Below are 16,757 nucleotides of genomic sequence, written 5' to 3' on the forward strand. Positions count from 1 at the left end.
GGAACAACATCAATGCCTGTTTGATAGAAACGCACATGGAGGACTCCGAATATCAGGTGATTCGAATTCAGACGAAGACATCAGAATTCCATCTTGTCAACTTCTACTGCCCCAATGATAGACACCTCGCCCTTGACACGATCCCCGCAAAGGCCTCCAACTTCATCGTGGTGGGTGACTTCAACAGTCATTCACAGAGTTGGGGATATGACCACCTGGATCGGAGAGGAGAAGAGGTGGAGAACTGGCAGGATGACAAAGGTCTCATCCTTTTGAACAGTCCCTTTGACTGCCCTACATTCTACTCCAGAAGATGGCACACTACATCCACTCCTGACCTAGCCTTCTGCACGGAAGACATGCACCAGCTAACCAGCAGAGAGGTCGGAGAACAGCTAGGTGGAAGTGACCATCGGCCAGTCTTTTTGACCCTGGGCATGGAGTCCTGCACTGAAGCTTCCTTCCCACGGTGGAACTACAAAAGAGCGAACTGGTTCCTCTTTAGACACCGCACCAGCGAACTCACCAAAGACATCAGAGTCGAGGGTCGAGACATCAACATGGTGGCGAAGGACTTCAACATGAGCATCCTCAGAGCAGCGCGTGAGTCCATTCCCAGGGGTGCCAGGAGAGACTATAAGCCCTACTGGAGCAATGAATTGCAGGAACTGGATGATGATCTGGCAGACGCCAGAAGGGAAGCAGAAGTCAACCCGTCACAAAACAACAACATCCGCCTCCAGGAAGCCAAAGCCAAATTTCTCAAAAAGAAGCTACAGGCAAGACGGAGAAGCTGGCAAGAGAAAACAAGCTCTCTGAACCTTGAGAAGGATGGCAGAAAGCTCTGGAGGCTCACCAAGCAGTTGAATGATGAGAACACCAGTAGAGGAAAGATCACATTAGAAGAGAACGGGAAGGTGCTAACTGGAAAGCATGCTGCCAACCAATTTGCTGAAAGCTATGCAGCTGAGAGCAACCTCCATGTTAGCCCCGAGAAACAGAGAGAAGCAAGAAGAGAGAAAAGAGAGAGACCTGCCAGACAGTCGACAGTGGACGCCATGAGTCAACCACTCACACTCCACGAGCTGCACTCAGCTCTGAAAAAGTCAAAGGCGAAGAAGTCCCCTGGCCCAGACGGCATCACCAACGAGATGCTAACCCACCTTGGTAGTGCAGCAGAGAACAAGCTACTCGAGGTCTTCAACAGCAGCTGGCAAGAAGGATCGCTACCACAACTCTGGCGAGAAGCGATCATGATCCCCATCTTAAAAAAAGGGAAGGATCCAAAGAAGGCCACCAGCTATCGCCCAATCAGCCTCACCAGCTGTGTTGTGAAGACCCTGGAGAGAATTGTGAACGAGCGCCTCAGGTGGTACCTGGAATCCAGGAACCTTCTCGCCCCTGAACAAGCTGGATTCCGACAGTTCCGCAGCACTGAAGATCAGGTCACTTACCTGGCGCAAGAAGTTGAAGATGCCTTTCAGGAACAGAAGCTGGTCTTCGTCACCTGGATAGATCTTCAGAAGGCCTTTGACAAGGTCTGGAAAGATGGACTCCTTGTAAAACTGCTGAGGAAAGGCGTGTCCAGCAACATGTACCAGTGGATTCGCTCTTACCTCTATAACCGCAGGGCAAGAGTTAACGTCGACCAGACCAAAAGCAAGAAGTTCCTCCTTCGTCATGGCGTCCCTCAGGGCGGAGTCCTCTCCCCCACACTCTTCCTTCTCTTCATCGACGATCTGGTGTCTGAGATGCCCAAGGGGATCAAAGCTGCTCTCTACGCAGACGACCTTGTGATCTGGTGCAAGGAGGAGCACGCAAGTACTGCCACCTACAGAATGCAGCAAGCGGCAGATAGGCTGAACGCATGGGCAGAAGATTGGTGCGTCTCCATCAACAAGGAGAAATCTTCCACCACCCTATTCACACTGTCGCCAAAGCAGAAAGCCGGAACCATTAGGCTTGGTGGAACTCCTCTGAGAGAGGATGAAGAAGCAACGTACCTTGGTGTCACCTTTGATAGACGGCAGACCTGGAAGCCACACATTGCACAGGCAGAGACGAAGGCCCGGCGCAAGCTAGCCATACTCAGGAAGCTGGCAGGTACCACCTGGGGAGCGAACGAGAAGATACTGAAGACAGTATACCAGGGAACAATCAGACCCCACCTCGAGTACGGCTCCACAGCGTGGTCAACCTCAGCCAAGACAAACCTGCAGACCCTTGACCGTGTGCAAAACCAGGCCCTCCGACTCATCACCGGTGCAATGAAATCCACGCCCATCAAGGAAATGGAGAAGCTTACCACCATCCAACCCCTCTGTCAGAGAAGAGAAGCCAAGACTATGGTACAGGCCGAGAAGCTCAAGTGCCTACCCGACCACCCCATGAAGCACAGACTGAGCAACCTCACCAAGAACCGGCTTAAACGGAGCAGTTTTGTACACGAGAGCAAGAGACTTTCTCGACAGTACAGGGAAGTCCTTCCACAGAACACTCTACCTCTGACTCAAGAAGAAGAGGAAACCCCCAAGGCAACAGAAAAACCAGGCATCCAGATCTGCACCAGTGTTCCACATGTTACCTCAGGAGAAGATCAGAATGACACAGCTCGACAGGCACTCACCTTAGCCCTGATCGACGAACAGTACCCAAAAGAGGCGTGGATCCATGTATACACCGATGGATCAGCAACTAACGCCGTGCTCAATGGAGGTGCAGGCATTCTCATCCAGTTCCCTGGGGGACATACAGCTACATCCAGCGTTGCCACTGGCAAACACTGCACAAACTATAAAGCAGAAGCAGAAGCTCTCATGCAGGCCGCCTCCTTCGTTCAGGACTCCGCAGACCCTTGCTACCAAGTTGTCTTCCTCTCGGACGCCCTTTCAGTCCTTCAGGCCCTAGAGAACGACAAACTCCCACAGCTGGCCAAAGCATTACAGATGGTCAGACAAACCAGAAGAGTTGTCCTCCAGTGGATACCAGCACACTGTGGGATACCAGGAAATGAAAGGGCAGATGAGCTGGCAAAAGAAGGAGCCGTGGAAGACCAACCTGAAAACAGTGTCAGCTTTAGTGAGCAGAAGACAATCATCAAGGCATTGATGAGGCCAAGGACAAACAGAGATGACTACCACACCATGTCCAGAGAGCAGCAAGTCAACCTCATCAGGCTGCGTACTGGCCACAACAGGCTCAATGCTCACATGAACCGAAAGTTCAAGCTGGCGCCATCACCAACCTGTGCCTGCGGTCAAGAGGACCAAACAGCGGAACACATCTTACAGCGATGTCCCTTACTAGATGAGGAACGAAAAGAAGTGTGGCCGTCACCAACTCCCTTGCAGACCAAACTATACGGCAGTCGACAGGAGTTGGAGAAAACGACAACATTTATCACCAGTGCTGGACTGATTGTGTAACCTCTGCGAACGCCAAGAAGAAGAAGAAGAAGGGGGTCAACCCTGTAGAAGAGACGATTTTCTTTAATTATCAATCCGTAATATATTGTTTGTTATGCATACAATATTAACATTGACAAATACTTCAAGACTCCTCATTGATCTTAAGAAATGTTGTGGTTTTTTTTGTTACTGACTGATTCAATTTCTATTCACTTTATTCTACATAAGTCACGACAAGAAAAGCAAGGGATGTACTTTCTTCGGAAGAGGTAATTCTCTCCCCTCAGAACGATTGTCATAGTTTGTTTGCTTTTTCTAATAAGTATTATTTAAAATAGATATTTACATCTTGATGTGAAAGGCGCAGTACCCCCCTCCCCCCAGGATGTTAAATTCTAGGTTGTGTCCATGTAAAATCCTGATCCTAGTCAAGATCCGAGTTGGTTTTTCATGCAACTGTGCCTCTTTATGCCACTCAATTAGACATACTTTGCAATCCATAATTGCACGAAACTAAGTACAGGAAATACGTTGTTGTCGTGTTTTTAATATTACATAATGAAATAAAAAATGTCACAACTGGTTTCGTGTTGGGCTTTCTCTCTCTGTCTGAATCTCATAATTACTTCCTTCTGAGGCCTGAAATGTGTTGCAGGCATTGTTCAGCTTACATTTATTGTTACAATTTTTGTGGATATGTTATTAAGTGTGTCTGTGTTTCTATCATTCGTTATCAGTGTGGTTAAAAAAAAAAAGCACACGTCAAAGTAATTTACCCTTCATCATTATCAAAACATGCAGATACAGGTAATAAATATTTGTGATACTTTAAACAAATACAATGTTTGTTTGTTGCGTCTTTTCTTTTTTTCAGAGCAAACACACATCGTATTTGTTCAAACGTGTATATTCTGCACTTTCTAATACCCTGCATGGATCTCCAAATCAAGAATAATGAAAAGTCGTCTAATAGCCCTGCAGCACTCACACGAACATGATAGAAGCTTGCATGCATGCACCCAGGCTCGCTGTCTTCGGCTAAAAGAGCTTACCGTTGGATCTTCGCTCAGACAAATGTAGCTGTCTAGACTTGTCCACTTGCTCCTGTCGCATAGATCTGCAATGTGCAACATCATCTTTGATTAATAAGTCTGAGGCACAGACAAACACACACGCGCGCACATTTGCGAGAGAATGCACGTCAGTCTATTCAATCAAACAGTATAAAAACATACCACAGACGTGGTGGTGGAAACTGGACATTCGCCGTATAACAAACTCAAGAGATTCATTTGTGTGTGTGTATGTTTAATCAAAAGTTCATCTTGGGCACATTCAGTCTGTATTGTAACAGGACCCATCCCGTAAAAACTTCGAACAGATCTATTAAATTCTGAAATCCTTGACAAGTTTTTTTTCCAATCATCTGTATCTGACCGAAGTAAAAAAAAAAAATCAGCCAGTACACGCATCTACCCCCTCACACGACAATACATATGTGGCGAAAAAAGGAATCGAGAGGGGGGGAACAAGGAATACATTAGAATAGATCCAAAAATAATTCCACTTCATCATTCCAAAATTCAAGTGTGAAGTGATCGGATACTGTGGTAAAGATACGTGCTTAGTATCACAACTGAAAATACAAGCCTTAGGGTTTTAAATCAAGGAAACAATTAAAGTTAAGGAAAGATCAACAGAAATGTCGAGAACATGTAAAATATTGTACTTACAATCCGTTTCAGCATGCTCTTCGAATAATAATCTCCCAGTCAGCCTCGTGCTTACGACTTCGACAGGATGTTGCCTCTCACGCTGAGCCAGTACATTTGGAGTGAATTCAAAGGCCAGAGATGCAGTACAAGCACATTACTGTAGTTAGATCCAATTCATTTACATTGCTACCTTGCCCAATTTATGGCTATTTCTGTTGGTAACATCACACATGTGGCAAGCAGTGCTTGTTGCCGACTCTGCTGGGACAGGCAGCAGACGATTTTATTTAGGAACCAAATTCTGATTGGTTAAAACATAAAACCGGAACTCAAAGTACCACTTGTTCTTTGGAAGTATCAAATCAAGAACAGATAATCAGGTAAATCTGAAATGGGTTCAACACTTTTAAAAAATCGTAGTAAATCAGAAAACACAGTAAACGTTGGAAAAATCGTTAAGTATCGCTTCTACAGGTCTATACTTGGACAAAACATAAAGCAATTCAGTAAAGCTGACACTTCAAAATGTCTGTTTAGTTACACTTTAAAATTTTGATCTCAGTTGCATTGCAGGCAGCTTCAACCCTTTCTTTTTTGCCTCTCTTGTTTTTGTTTCTTTTTGTTTGTTTTTTTTGTTATCGGGGAGCATCCGTCTTTATTGATCTTTTTTTCTGTTCTTTTTTCCTGCTTTTTATATTAATGTACAGTTGAAAGTCAAGATTGGATTTTTTGTGAAAGCATAGGACAGTTTCTTTACGCAATTAAAAAAAAAATGAACACAGAGACAAAAACCGGTTGTTGTAGCCTGAATGCAATTCAGGCCTATGAAGAAAAAGATTAATAAAAAAAAAATTAAAAACATTTTAGCTCCCAGCAGCACTTGAACCCAGAGCGCCGGATCGAATTTCTGAATCCGTAACCACTGCACCATGCTACTCGTGTGAAAAATGCGTGATGATAAGATGTAATATGAGTTATTCAGTCGTGATGGTTTGAAAGCTCGCCACCTTCGCCGAATGACTCGAGCTCGATTTTTTCGGTTAGTAACTGATCGAACTGTCGCTTTTGAGCCACTCTGTTTCAAGCATTTCACCTAAATTAATCAAGAATGTCACAGTTCGTGTCTATGGTGCAAGGTAACCGACCGTCTCATTGTAGCCAAGTTACGACAGTTGCTCGATTGACGCATTTCACGTCTTCGATATTCTGTCTGAGCTCATCAAGAACAGAGTGAAAATAAGTGAAATTATCAACTTCCACGAAAAGAAGACTTTTTGTTATATTTTTGTTAAATCTCGAGGGCTAGTTATAGGTTATTTCCAGCAAGCTTCTTAATGAATTAATGAAAATAGGCTTTAGCTTTTATTTTCTTCGATTTGTTGAAGGTGGTCCATATCCCTAATATGGACCACCTACTCGCACATACTTTGAGATTTTGCTATTATTTTTTGTTTGCCGAGTAGAAACTCGGGGTCAACACTGCTAAAATGCAACAAATGCGGTCTTAGCTGTCATAAAAAGCAATTTTTGTGTGATAAAAGCTTTGGCTGTGGACAGAAACGAGTCCGTTTTAGACGGCAAATTTAGAGTGAACGCTGCCAAAAGTGAAAAAAAGAGAAAAAGCCTAACGGTTTTGAGATTTGTGATTCTGCAACTGTTTTGACATGTGCGAGTTATCCAGAGAGGGTGAATACAGCGAATAAAACTTTTTTGAGCGCTCTAGCGCCGTTAGTTTGTCAGAACAAGAGGTGGTCCATATTAGGAGCCGGTCCATATTAGGAGTCCTTCCCCTATTTTTTGTGATTTTCTTTATTATTTTGTTCTTGCTTTTTTTGTTTAATATTTGCTTATTAAATATAATTTAGACTGTAAAAAAATAGAGATTGATTAATTAGGATCTTTCGCTTTTAACAGCAGCTTTGAAATATTTTTAAAAAGAGAAGTAAATAGTGTTGTTTGCGGGGGGGGGGGGGGGCAGTCGTAATGTAACATTGAACAGTGCAGCGAAATTTGCATTCTACACGCGACAAGGCCAACCCGTTTTGAGGCTACGCTGTTCGTAAGCTCTCGCTGTGAGCTTGAGATTTTTGTGTGTGCACATTTGTGCACACGGGGGATGTTCGGACACCAAAGAGAGTCTGCACAACGGTGACTCCGAGAAATAAATCCTCTCACGCGGAACCCACGATAGCGACGAACTGAACTGGCATATAAACCAGCGCACTACCTACCGACTGAGCTACGTCCCCCCCCCCCCCCCCCTCGCTTTATTGGCACGGCCTTGTCCTAAAAAGCAATCGCATTTGGTGTGATTAGACTAAACAGTTACAGTTTACGAATTGACCTACATATACGTACCCCATGTGCGTCGTCAGACAGAACGATGAAGGCATCGAGAGACTGGTTAACCATTGCAGCACGCAAGTCAGACAAGCGCTGAGTCGTGTCCACACGTCTGGCTGGCTGCACCTGAGACAGACAACAAATACGTGTCGCGCGACTGATTGGATCAAAGCGGACAGAAGACAAGCAAAGACATTTAAAACAAAAAGAAAAGCATATGCTCTCACGACTCATCATACGTGCAAATTAAATAAGAAACAAATCATCTGCTGCTCTAGCTGTATAAATGCTCAAGAAAATTATTATGTACTACAAAATGACCCCATTGAAGTTTGATCAAGATCAACCAGACTTGGGTCGTGTCTAGAGGTAATCATACCCATGAATTGTGTGAAGTTTGAAACATCTAGCTAACATTTTTTTAGCGAATAATAATTTCTATTTTTTTGTACCCCAAAATGACCCTGCTTTGACCTTGAAATTTGACATGAGTCAACTCGGCTAGTGTCTAGATGTCTTTAAATATGAGAGTGTTAAAGTTTCAAAGCCATAGCTTAAAAATCTATTTTCATGGAACTTTCCCTGGACTTTCACCATGCCTGCAGGTCACCAAACCCTATATATTTTATAGTATTAAAGCTCTAACTTCAGAAATGTCTAAGTAACAAGACATTTTTGCAGTTTTTTTTCCCCGGACTTGACCCCGCTGTGAAATTGAATTCCCAAATGGTCACTTAAACTTTCACTGTGTATGAGAGTCACCGAACCCTATACGTGTGTAAAATATAAAGCTGTAGATTCATTGACATCCGATAAAATCTCAACTTTAAGATTTTTGTCTACGGCCAACTGGTTGGACGGCCATCGGGCCGGACGTCCTGAGACTGCTCATTACTAAGGATCCTGATTTTTCCGGTCAGTCAAAAATGAATCAGGGTAGTTCATGTATATAACACAGCTGACAGGAAAAGAACGTGGCGATATTGCTATACTTATATATTTTTGACCCCTCAAACACCCACACTCAATGCTCACACACACAGACACCCCTCCCCTCCCCCCCCCCCACACACACACACACTATCTCTCACACACACACATAGACGGACGCACACACGCACTCATAGCAGCCGTGGAGCCGCGGCATTTCATTCCGACCTCGCCTTCACACTACAGTTTGCAAAGCAAAAACATGTAAAGGGACGCACTACTTGAGAGATGTAAGAGATGAGAAGTAAAGGAAACGAAAGCTTTGAACGTAGCGAACAGAATGATTGTACACGTTTGAGGCCTAATGCCTGTCTTACACTGTGCCGAATATTCTTGCGAATATGAACATGTTGTATTCGGCAAAAAAAGAAACGAATGGACAGGACAAAATACTGAAAATTCGAAGCCTTACCGATCATTGCAAATGCATACAAATCCATATACGAATGCCTTGCGGGCGTATTACGAACGTTGCGAGTGGCCCTGCGAGTGTTGCGAGTGCTTGCAAACATTTTACGAATAAAGCGATTATGCAATTCGCATTGTTCGTAATACTGGTCTTACACTGTGCCGAATTTCCCTTGCGAATAGAATTCGGCAATAATTCGTAATCATCGGGACATGGTCGCAAGACATTTGTAAATGTTCCTAACCATTCGCCCCCATTCGTCTCTTGTTGCGAATATTAGCAACATGCTTCTAATATTCGCAAGGAAGGCATATTCGTAAGCCATTCCTAATCATCGTAAAGGTATTCGTAGCGCTCGCAAGGCATTCGCAAAGATCGCAAGCACTCGTAACCATTCGTAAGACATTCGCAAGAAATGTGTATATGAAAAGGTTATATTAGGCCCAAAAAAGAGACGAATGGACAGGAACAATATTGGCCATTCGAAGCCTTACGAATCCTTGCGAATGTCTTACGAATGGTTGCGAGTGCTTGCGAATGTCTACCGATCATTGCGAATGCATACGAATCCATATTCGCAAGGATATTCGGCACAGTGTAAGACAGGCATAACGAATATTTGCGAATGCCTTGCGAGCGTAATGAATACATTGCGATATTTACGAATTTTTGCAATAATATTAGGCACAGCGTAAGACAGGCATAACGAATGGTTGCGAATGCTTTGCGAGCGTGACGAATACATTGCGATGATTACAAATGTCTTGCGAATACTTACGAGTACGTTGGGCAAAAAGTTAAAAATATGACTTCCTTGTGAATATTAGAAACATGTTGCTATGTTCGAAACAAGAGACGAATGGTAGCGTATGGTTAAGAACATTTACGAATGTCTTGCGACCATGTCCCGATCATTGCGAATTATTGGAAAATGCTATTCGCAAGGGCAATTCGACACAGTGTAAGAGTAGCTTTAGTTTGAAGAGGAAAGCTAGTAGCAAACGCTGCGTTTGCTTTTTGTTTGCTATGAGAGGTCATGTTACTGTTAGGGGCACTGCACATCTGCGCAGAGTCAGCGGCACTCCACCGCGCAACGGATTATGACGTCATGATGCATGCGTGCTGCGTGTAGCTGAGGTTCGCACACACAGCGTCAAAGCTGCTTTTGTCATTCGTTTTGCTGCGATATAAACAGGGGATCTTACTCCGATTTGACATTTACATATGCAAGTTCTCTCCTTTAAAATGTGCGATACGAAAAGAACCATTGTGGTTTGTGAATGAAGTTAAATTGAGCATTACTACCAGGACTTTCGGCAACATTCAATTTTTGTAGTAAACTAGTGTTTAACGAAAAAGTTAGGCCCAGGTGGGGATCGAACCCGTAACCGAAGGGTTCAGAGAACAACGTATTAATCATTACACCACGGACGCAAATGAACAAAATCAACACTGATATAAATACAGTTTCACGCATGAATGCGATCTCGGAGCGATTGAATTTTTTGTGATTAGTGTCTGCTATTTGTACCAAAATGACTGTGTTTAAAACGTAACGACTATGCATGGCATGAACACACGCACAACACCTGGGAAGCATTTATTTATAAAAGGCCCTGCTACAAGCGTTGACAAAATTTGACATGAAGACGCACGGCTTCCTGTTTGACAAAAGTGCCGATTGATTCCCCTGAAATACAGTGCTCTGATTGGTTGGTTTACTCGCAGCATTGCACGCTGCAGCGTCAAAAATAGAATTAATTCTATTCCAAGCGGCACTGCCGCGCAGCCGAATTTGTTTTTTTTCCCCATGGCGTTACACGTTGCGTGAAAAAAACCAGGCCAAGTACTCGTCATAATCCCTAGAGCCTCGTGTAGTCCCGCTTCACCGGATCACGCTTTGGACTACACAGTCCGGATGATGAGGGTCGTGTACGACCCATACTTTCCAAAAAAGGATTCAACGTAAAAAGTATGGGTCGTACACGACCCACGCCATCCGAATAGGAATAAACGTTGTGCCGCCTCTTTGCAGAGTATGGGTCGTACACGACCCACGCCATCCGAATAAGGATAAACAGCGTCGAATCCCTTACGTAATTCCATATGGGTCGTCCACGACCCCCATCATCCGGACTGTGTAGTTCAAATTACGTCATCGTTTATTTGTTTGTTTACAAAGATCATTTTTCAAAGGTGATCGAAGAGTACATGAAGTCTCAATTAAACATTCCAATTAGTTTCAGAGATAAAGACGATTTTGTGAGGCTCTGGGTCGTCCACGACCCACGAAGCACGGTGAAGGTTAAGCTGCGCAGGTGAACGACAGGCCTTACCAGTTGAGTTTGACATAATCTCTCAGTACTCACATCCCCAGGCCGGCAAGCTTTCCTGTCAGCAAGGGAGGGAGCTGCTCGCTTACTGCGGTGACCCACATTCTCGTCCCCGACTGGACCGCAAGCGCTCAGTGTCGCTGCACACAAATACACGTCAAATTATCCCAAACCATAACAAGGATCAATTTCGTGACGAGATTACTTCACTCAGCGTCAAACCAAGGATATTGCCAGAAAGGTCCTACCGAATGAAATAAAGAGTTTCATGTTTCATTAATTAGTTTTTACGCAGTGTACCGGAGACCTAGGACACCCCCAAAATCAAATTCGCAAAAGCAAACTTGCAGACACTAAAATACACAAAAAATCAAAAATCATTTCTTGTGGGCTATATGGGTAAAAACCCTGTAGTTTTGTAATGGCTTATTGTACGGAGGTCTTTTACGTGCCACTGTGTTGACACGAGGTGGAACATGGCTACCGTCTCTGGGTGTGCACGTAAAGTTGACCCGTGTCCGTCCCGACCTTAAGATCACAAGTCCAGTGCTCTACCAACTTAGCTAACCGGGCCCCGATTTTCCATATTTGGTCGCAAAAATAATATAAATCCATCTGCAAACACGATTCGTTGCCTTAACGTATTGATTTGAAACACCTTCATTTAAAAACAATATATAAGTGACGTAATGCGATTCAAACAATAAATATACACTCGCTGAACTACGACAACAATGTCATATTATGTTTTACCAAACAATAACAAAATAAAACTCAGAAACAGATTTGTTTCAACAAAAAAGGAAAAAAAAAATCAAGGCGAAAAACTCTGGTTGTCGAAGCCCCTGTCGTATGTTTACAGTGACGTATTCCGCTCATTTCAAGTCTTTCTAAGACAATCTCGTTAGTTTTAGTACCGTTGACAAGTTGAAGCACTACAATTACACGTAGCGGTTAATATTCAATCTGAAATCGTCTCCGACACTCATCATCGGTTCAAAGGTCACCGTGTTGGGTTAAGGCGAGTAATTCTCGAACAAAATAATCGTGGATCAATGTCAGCAGCAAAGTCATACATAATCTAACTAAAAAAATTCGACAAGTAAAAATTAAAAATGACAATGTAGGCTCTATGTTTTGTTTATTTGTTGTTGTTCGAATGTAGTAATTAATGCGGGGAAGAGAACTAGCTTCGCGCATGAATATCGTGATGCGGAAAGAGGAGGAGGTTTGTGTTGAAAAAGTTAGTGTTTTTGATGAAAAAAGGGATTAAAAGCTTACGCACCTCGTTCTGGACAGCTTTCCTATTTTTCCTCGGGTAGATTTTCAGGTATTACCTCGCCAAAGGCTCGGGAATACCTGAAAATCGACCCTCGGAGAAATCTGCAAGCTATTCAGGACTCGAAGTTTGTAACCTATATATAAAATATATAAATGATTTCAGGGTAGACACTTGATTTTACCTTCTTTCGTATGTGAAAATGGCAAATTTTTGCCTATTGTGATTTTTCTTCGATTTGTAATTCATCCTTTCTGTTTTTGTCCGGTCGATTTTGAGGGTACCCTTATTTGAGCGGCAATCATGTGATCCCCGTAAAAGAAATCTTAAATCCAAAAGGTGATCCAGAAATTCAAATGAACGGCCTTAACCGGCACATAAAATTTTAATAAAATGACACGGGATTCAATGCTTTAATGTGAGTGCGAAATGTTTCGCAATACTTTTTTTGCCAAGTTTAGTTTGCAACAAATATCACTTGGACACTTGGTAATTCAAAAATAGAACAGGTTTTTCAGATAGGGCACTTGATAACTTTCACATTGATACATAATTTGCCGTGGCTTTGTACGTAAGAAACCTGTAAAACGTGTTCTCAATAATATTTGAACAGACTGAATGCTGTGTTTGAATTGTACAGTACCCGGCGAAAGAAACGCAACTCATTCGCGCCCACTGTTGCAAGTGATTTTTCGTCCTTTTCAAATTGTCGTAAAATATGAACCAGATACGGTACATAAAAAAGGAAGACTGATTCGTGGAGGATATTTAACTGGCTGTACGAGTAGTGCATATTATTTAATCGTTTTTACATTTAGTCAAGTTTTGACTAAATGTTTTAACGTAGAGGGGGGAATCGAGACGAGGGTCGTGGTGTATGTGCGTGTGTGTGTGTGTCTGTGTGTGTGTGTGTGTACAGCGATTCAGACTAAACTACTGGACCGATCTTTATGAAATTTGACATGAGAGTTCCTGGGTATGAAATCCCCGAAAGTTTTTTTCATTTTTTTGATAAATGTCTTTGATGACGTCATATCCGGCTTTTCGTGAAAGTTGAGGCGGCACTGTCACGCCCTCATTTTTCAACCAAATTGGTTGAAATTTTGGTCAAGTAATCTTCGACGAAGCCCGGACTTCGGTATTGCATTTCAGCTTGGTGGCTTAAAAATTAATTAATGACTTTGGTCATTAAAAATCTGAAAATTGTTAAAAAAAATAAAAATTTATAAAACGATCCAAATTTACGTTCATCTGATTTTGCATCATTTTCTGATTCCAAAAACATATAAATATGTTATATTTGAAGCTCTGAAAATTAAATATATAAAAATTATTATCAAAATTAAATTGTCGAAATCAATTTAAAAACACTTTCATCTTATTCCTTGTCGGTTCCTGATTCCAAAAACATATAGATATGATATGTTTGGATTAAAAACACGCTCAGAAAGTTAAAACAAAGAGAGGTACAGAAAAGCGTGCTATCCTTCTTAGCGCAACTACTACCCCGCTCTTCTTGTCAATTTCACTGCCTTTGCCATGAGCGGTGGACTGACGATGCTACGAGTATACGGTCTTGCTGAAAAATGGCATTGCGTTCAGTTTCATTCTGTGAGTTCGACAGCTACTTGACTAAATGTTGTATTTTCGCCTTACGCGACTTGTTATTTTTACATTGTCATAAATTGTGTTATAACACAAGATAGGGGTCAAACGAGTCGTGATTGCAGGCGAACGTGTCACTTCGACACGCTACAAAATTCGTAAAAATGCATATTTTTCAACCAGGTAAAGACAAATTTGGAGGAAATTCATTTCTCAACATGATCTTTTCATTAGAATTATTCGCCAAAGCGTTACATTATCGCAGTTTGGGACAACGGTCTTCAAAGTGACAGTGGGCGTTTATTTCAGCCCTGTGAAGCGGACCTACACATCTTAGGGACTCTGTTTGTTCGTTTGTCTGTTTATTTATGTGTGAGTGTGTATCGATGTGTCTGTGTGTGTGTATTTGTGTTTATGAGTGTGTATGTATGTGTTAAGGGAGGGAGGACGTATGCGTTTGGCTTCATAGTACTTTCGCACGAATCACAACACTAACAGGTCATTGGTAAAAATAAAATATTAAAAAAAGCGCAAGAATTGTTTTCTAATTATAGCATATTAGTGTAGAACAGACACTTGGTCACAAAAAGCATCTGCTTTTAAAACAAATCATTACGTCGATTCCGTGCGAAGGAGCTTTTCCCCAAACAACCCTTTTCAACACCGTCTGAGTGATTTATGTTAATTGTTGTAATTATGTTACGCTTTGGCGAATAATTCTAATTAAATGATCGTGTTGAGATGAATTTCCCCCACAACTGTCTTTATCTGGTTGAAAAATATGCGTTTTTACGAGTTTAGTGACACGTTCGCCTGCAATCACGACTCGTTTGACCCCTACCCTTTATAACACAGTTTATGGAAAGGTAAAAAAAAAAAAAGAAAACGATTAAATAATATGCACAACTCGTACAGCCAGTAAAATATCCTCCACGAATCTGTCTTCCTTTTTTATGTACCTCATCTGGTTCATATTTTACGACAATTTGAAAAGGACGAAAAATCACTTGCAACAGTGGGCGCGAATGATCGAGTTGTGTTTCTTTCGCCGGGTACTGTACATTTGTTCAGAAATAAAGAAAATCTGTTTTATGCCAATTAGGTTCACTGTTCGCTTCTGCCACCAAGACCATTGAGTCAGTATTGTGTCGGTCGCAGGGTCTCAGAAAACTCGAGGCTGACAAGTCTCGGTGAAATACCATCCAGTGTGTTCAGTTTCTATTTTTTAGGCGGACAGATTAACTAAATATTTTGATATCGCTTTACGCGAAATGATTTTGTGTCCAGTTTGTAAGTGCCCTCTTAACATTCTGAGCCTCTTTTTGTTCTACTCAAGGCTTTAACAAAACTGCACACTTGTTTGGCTGATTGTTGTCACAGTGAAGGTGAAGATACCCGAAACGACATCTCGACACATAGTTTACAATGCTGAAAGCAATAAAAACAGCATTAGAGAGGACACTTCTCAATTTTTATGTTGTGGCAGGTACAATAAAGTTGACAGTTTCCACCCCTATCGGTATATTCTGCAACAAATGTGTCATGAGACATGGCATGCAATAAACGTGTGACTCAGTGGTTACGAACACACATTTTGTGTGTGTCAACCTTGTATTGGGAACAAAGGCAGCGTAGATAACACTGTCACATACTAGGGAGGCGCATTCATACACGCTCTGCAACATAAAGTAGAATGATACGGAGAGGTGACACAAGTATTGCATACTCGGGGTCGCCAAACTGCAAACTGAAATTTGGATCGTCGCGCTAAACTTCGCGTCGTCGGAACTAAACAATGGAGCGACACAAAAAATTGTATATGATGGCAAACATTTTGTAACCGTTTTCTCCCAGAAAAGTAAAACTGTCTTCTGTCAGCTGAATAATCTCAATCATGAAATGCAACAATTTCAGGAAGAAACCAAGGAAACATTTCACCAAGATGGAGCAGGGCAACAAGAAGGGGCCGCTCGGTAGACGGGAGTTGGACTACACCAAGATGGACGAGGGCAACAATAAGGGACCAGTCGGTAGATGGGAGTTGGACTACACCAAGATGGACCAGGGCAACAAGAAGGGGCCGGTCGATAGATGGGAGTTGGACTACACCAAGATGGACCAGGGCAACAAGAAGGGGCCGGTCGATAGATGGGAGTTGGACTACACCAAGATGGACCAGGGCAACAATAAGGGACCAGTCGGTAGATGGGAGTTGGACTACACCAAGATGGACCAGGGCAACAGTAAGGGACCAGTCGGTGGACGGGAGTTGGACTACACCAAAATGGACCAGGGCAACAAGAAGGGGCCGGTCGGTAGATTGGTGTTGGACTATACCAAGATGGACCAGGGCAACAAGAAGGGGCCGGTCGGTAGATGGGAGTTGGACTACACCAAGATGGACCAGGGCAACAAGAAGGGACCAGTCGGTAGATGGGAGTTGGACTACACCAAGATGGACCAGGGCAACAAGAAGGGGCCGGTCGGTAGATGGGAGTTGGACTACACCAAGATGGACCAGGGCAACAAGAAAGGGCTGATCAGTAGATGGGACTTTGACTACACCAAGATTGACCATCTCGGTGAAGTCCATCTGACCGACCCCTTCTTGTTTCCCTGGTCCATCTTGGCGCAGTCCATCTCCCTCTCGCGGAGACTAATAGAATTCCATGTTGG

At 42.9% G+C, this 16,757-nt stretch overlaps 1 protein-coding gene across 2 annotated transcripts in view; it reads right to left on the reverse strand.

The window, feature by feature from the left end:
- LOC138960787 (xaa-Pro aminopeptidase 1-like) overlaps positions 1 to 16,757 on the reverse strand; it is a 197,196-nt gene that overhangs the window by 174,275 nt on the left and 6,164 nt on the right. For both annotated transcript variants that reach the window (XM_070332438.1, XM_070332437.1), the window contains exons 2-3: positions 11,234 to 11,337; positions 7,481 to 7,591 (exon numbers count right to left, since the gene is read on the reverse strand). In XM_070332438.1, coding sequence (XP_070188539.1) covers positions 7,481 to 7,591; positions 11,234 to 11,337 — 215 coding nt within the window. The remainder of the gene's footprint in view (positions 1 to 7,480; positions 7,592 to 11,233; positions 11,338 to 16,757) is intronic.

Source organism: Littorina saxatilis, linkage group LG3 (assembly GCF_037325665.1).
Source record: "Littorina saxatilis isolate snail1 linkage group LG3, US_GU_Lsax_2.0, whole genome shotgun sequence".
Classification (NCBI taxonomy): domain Eukaryota; kingdom Metazoa; phylum Mollusca; class Gastropoda; order Littorinimorpha; family Littorinidae; genus Littorina; species Littorina saxatilis.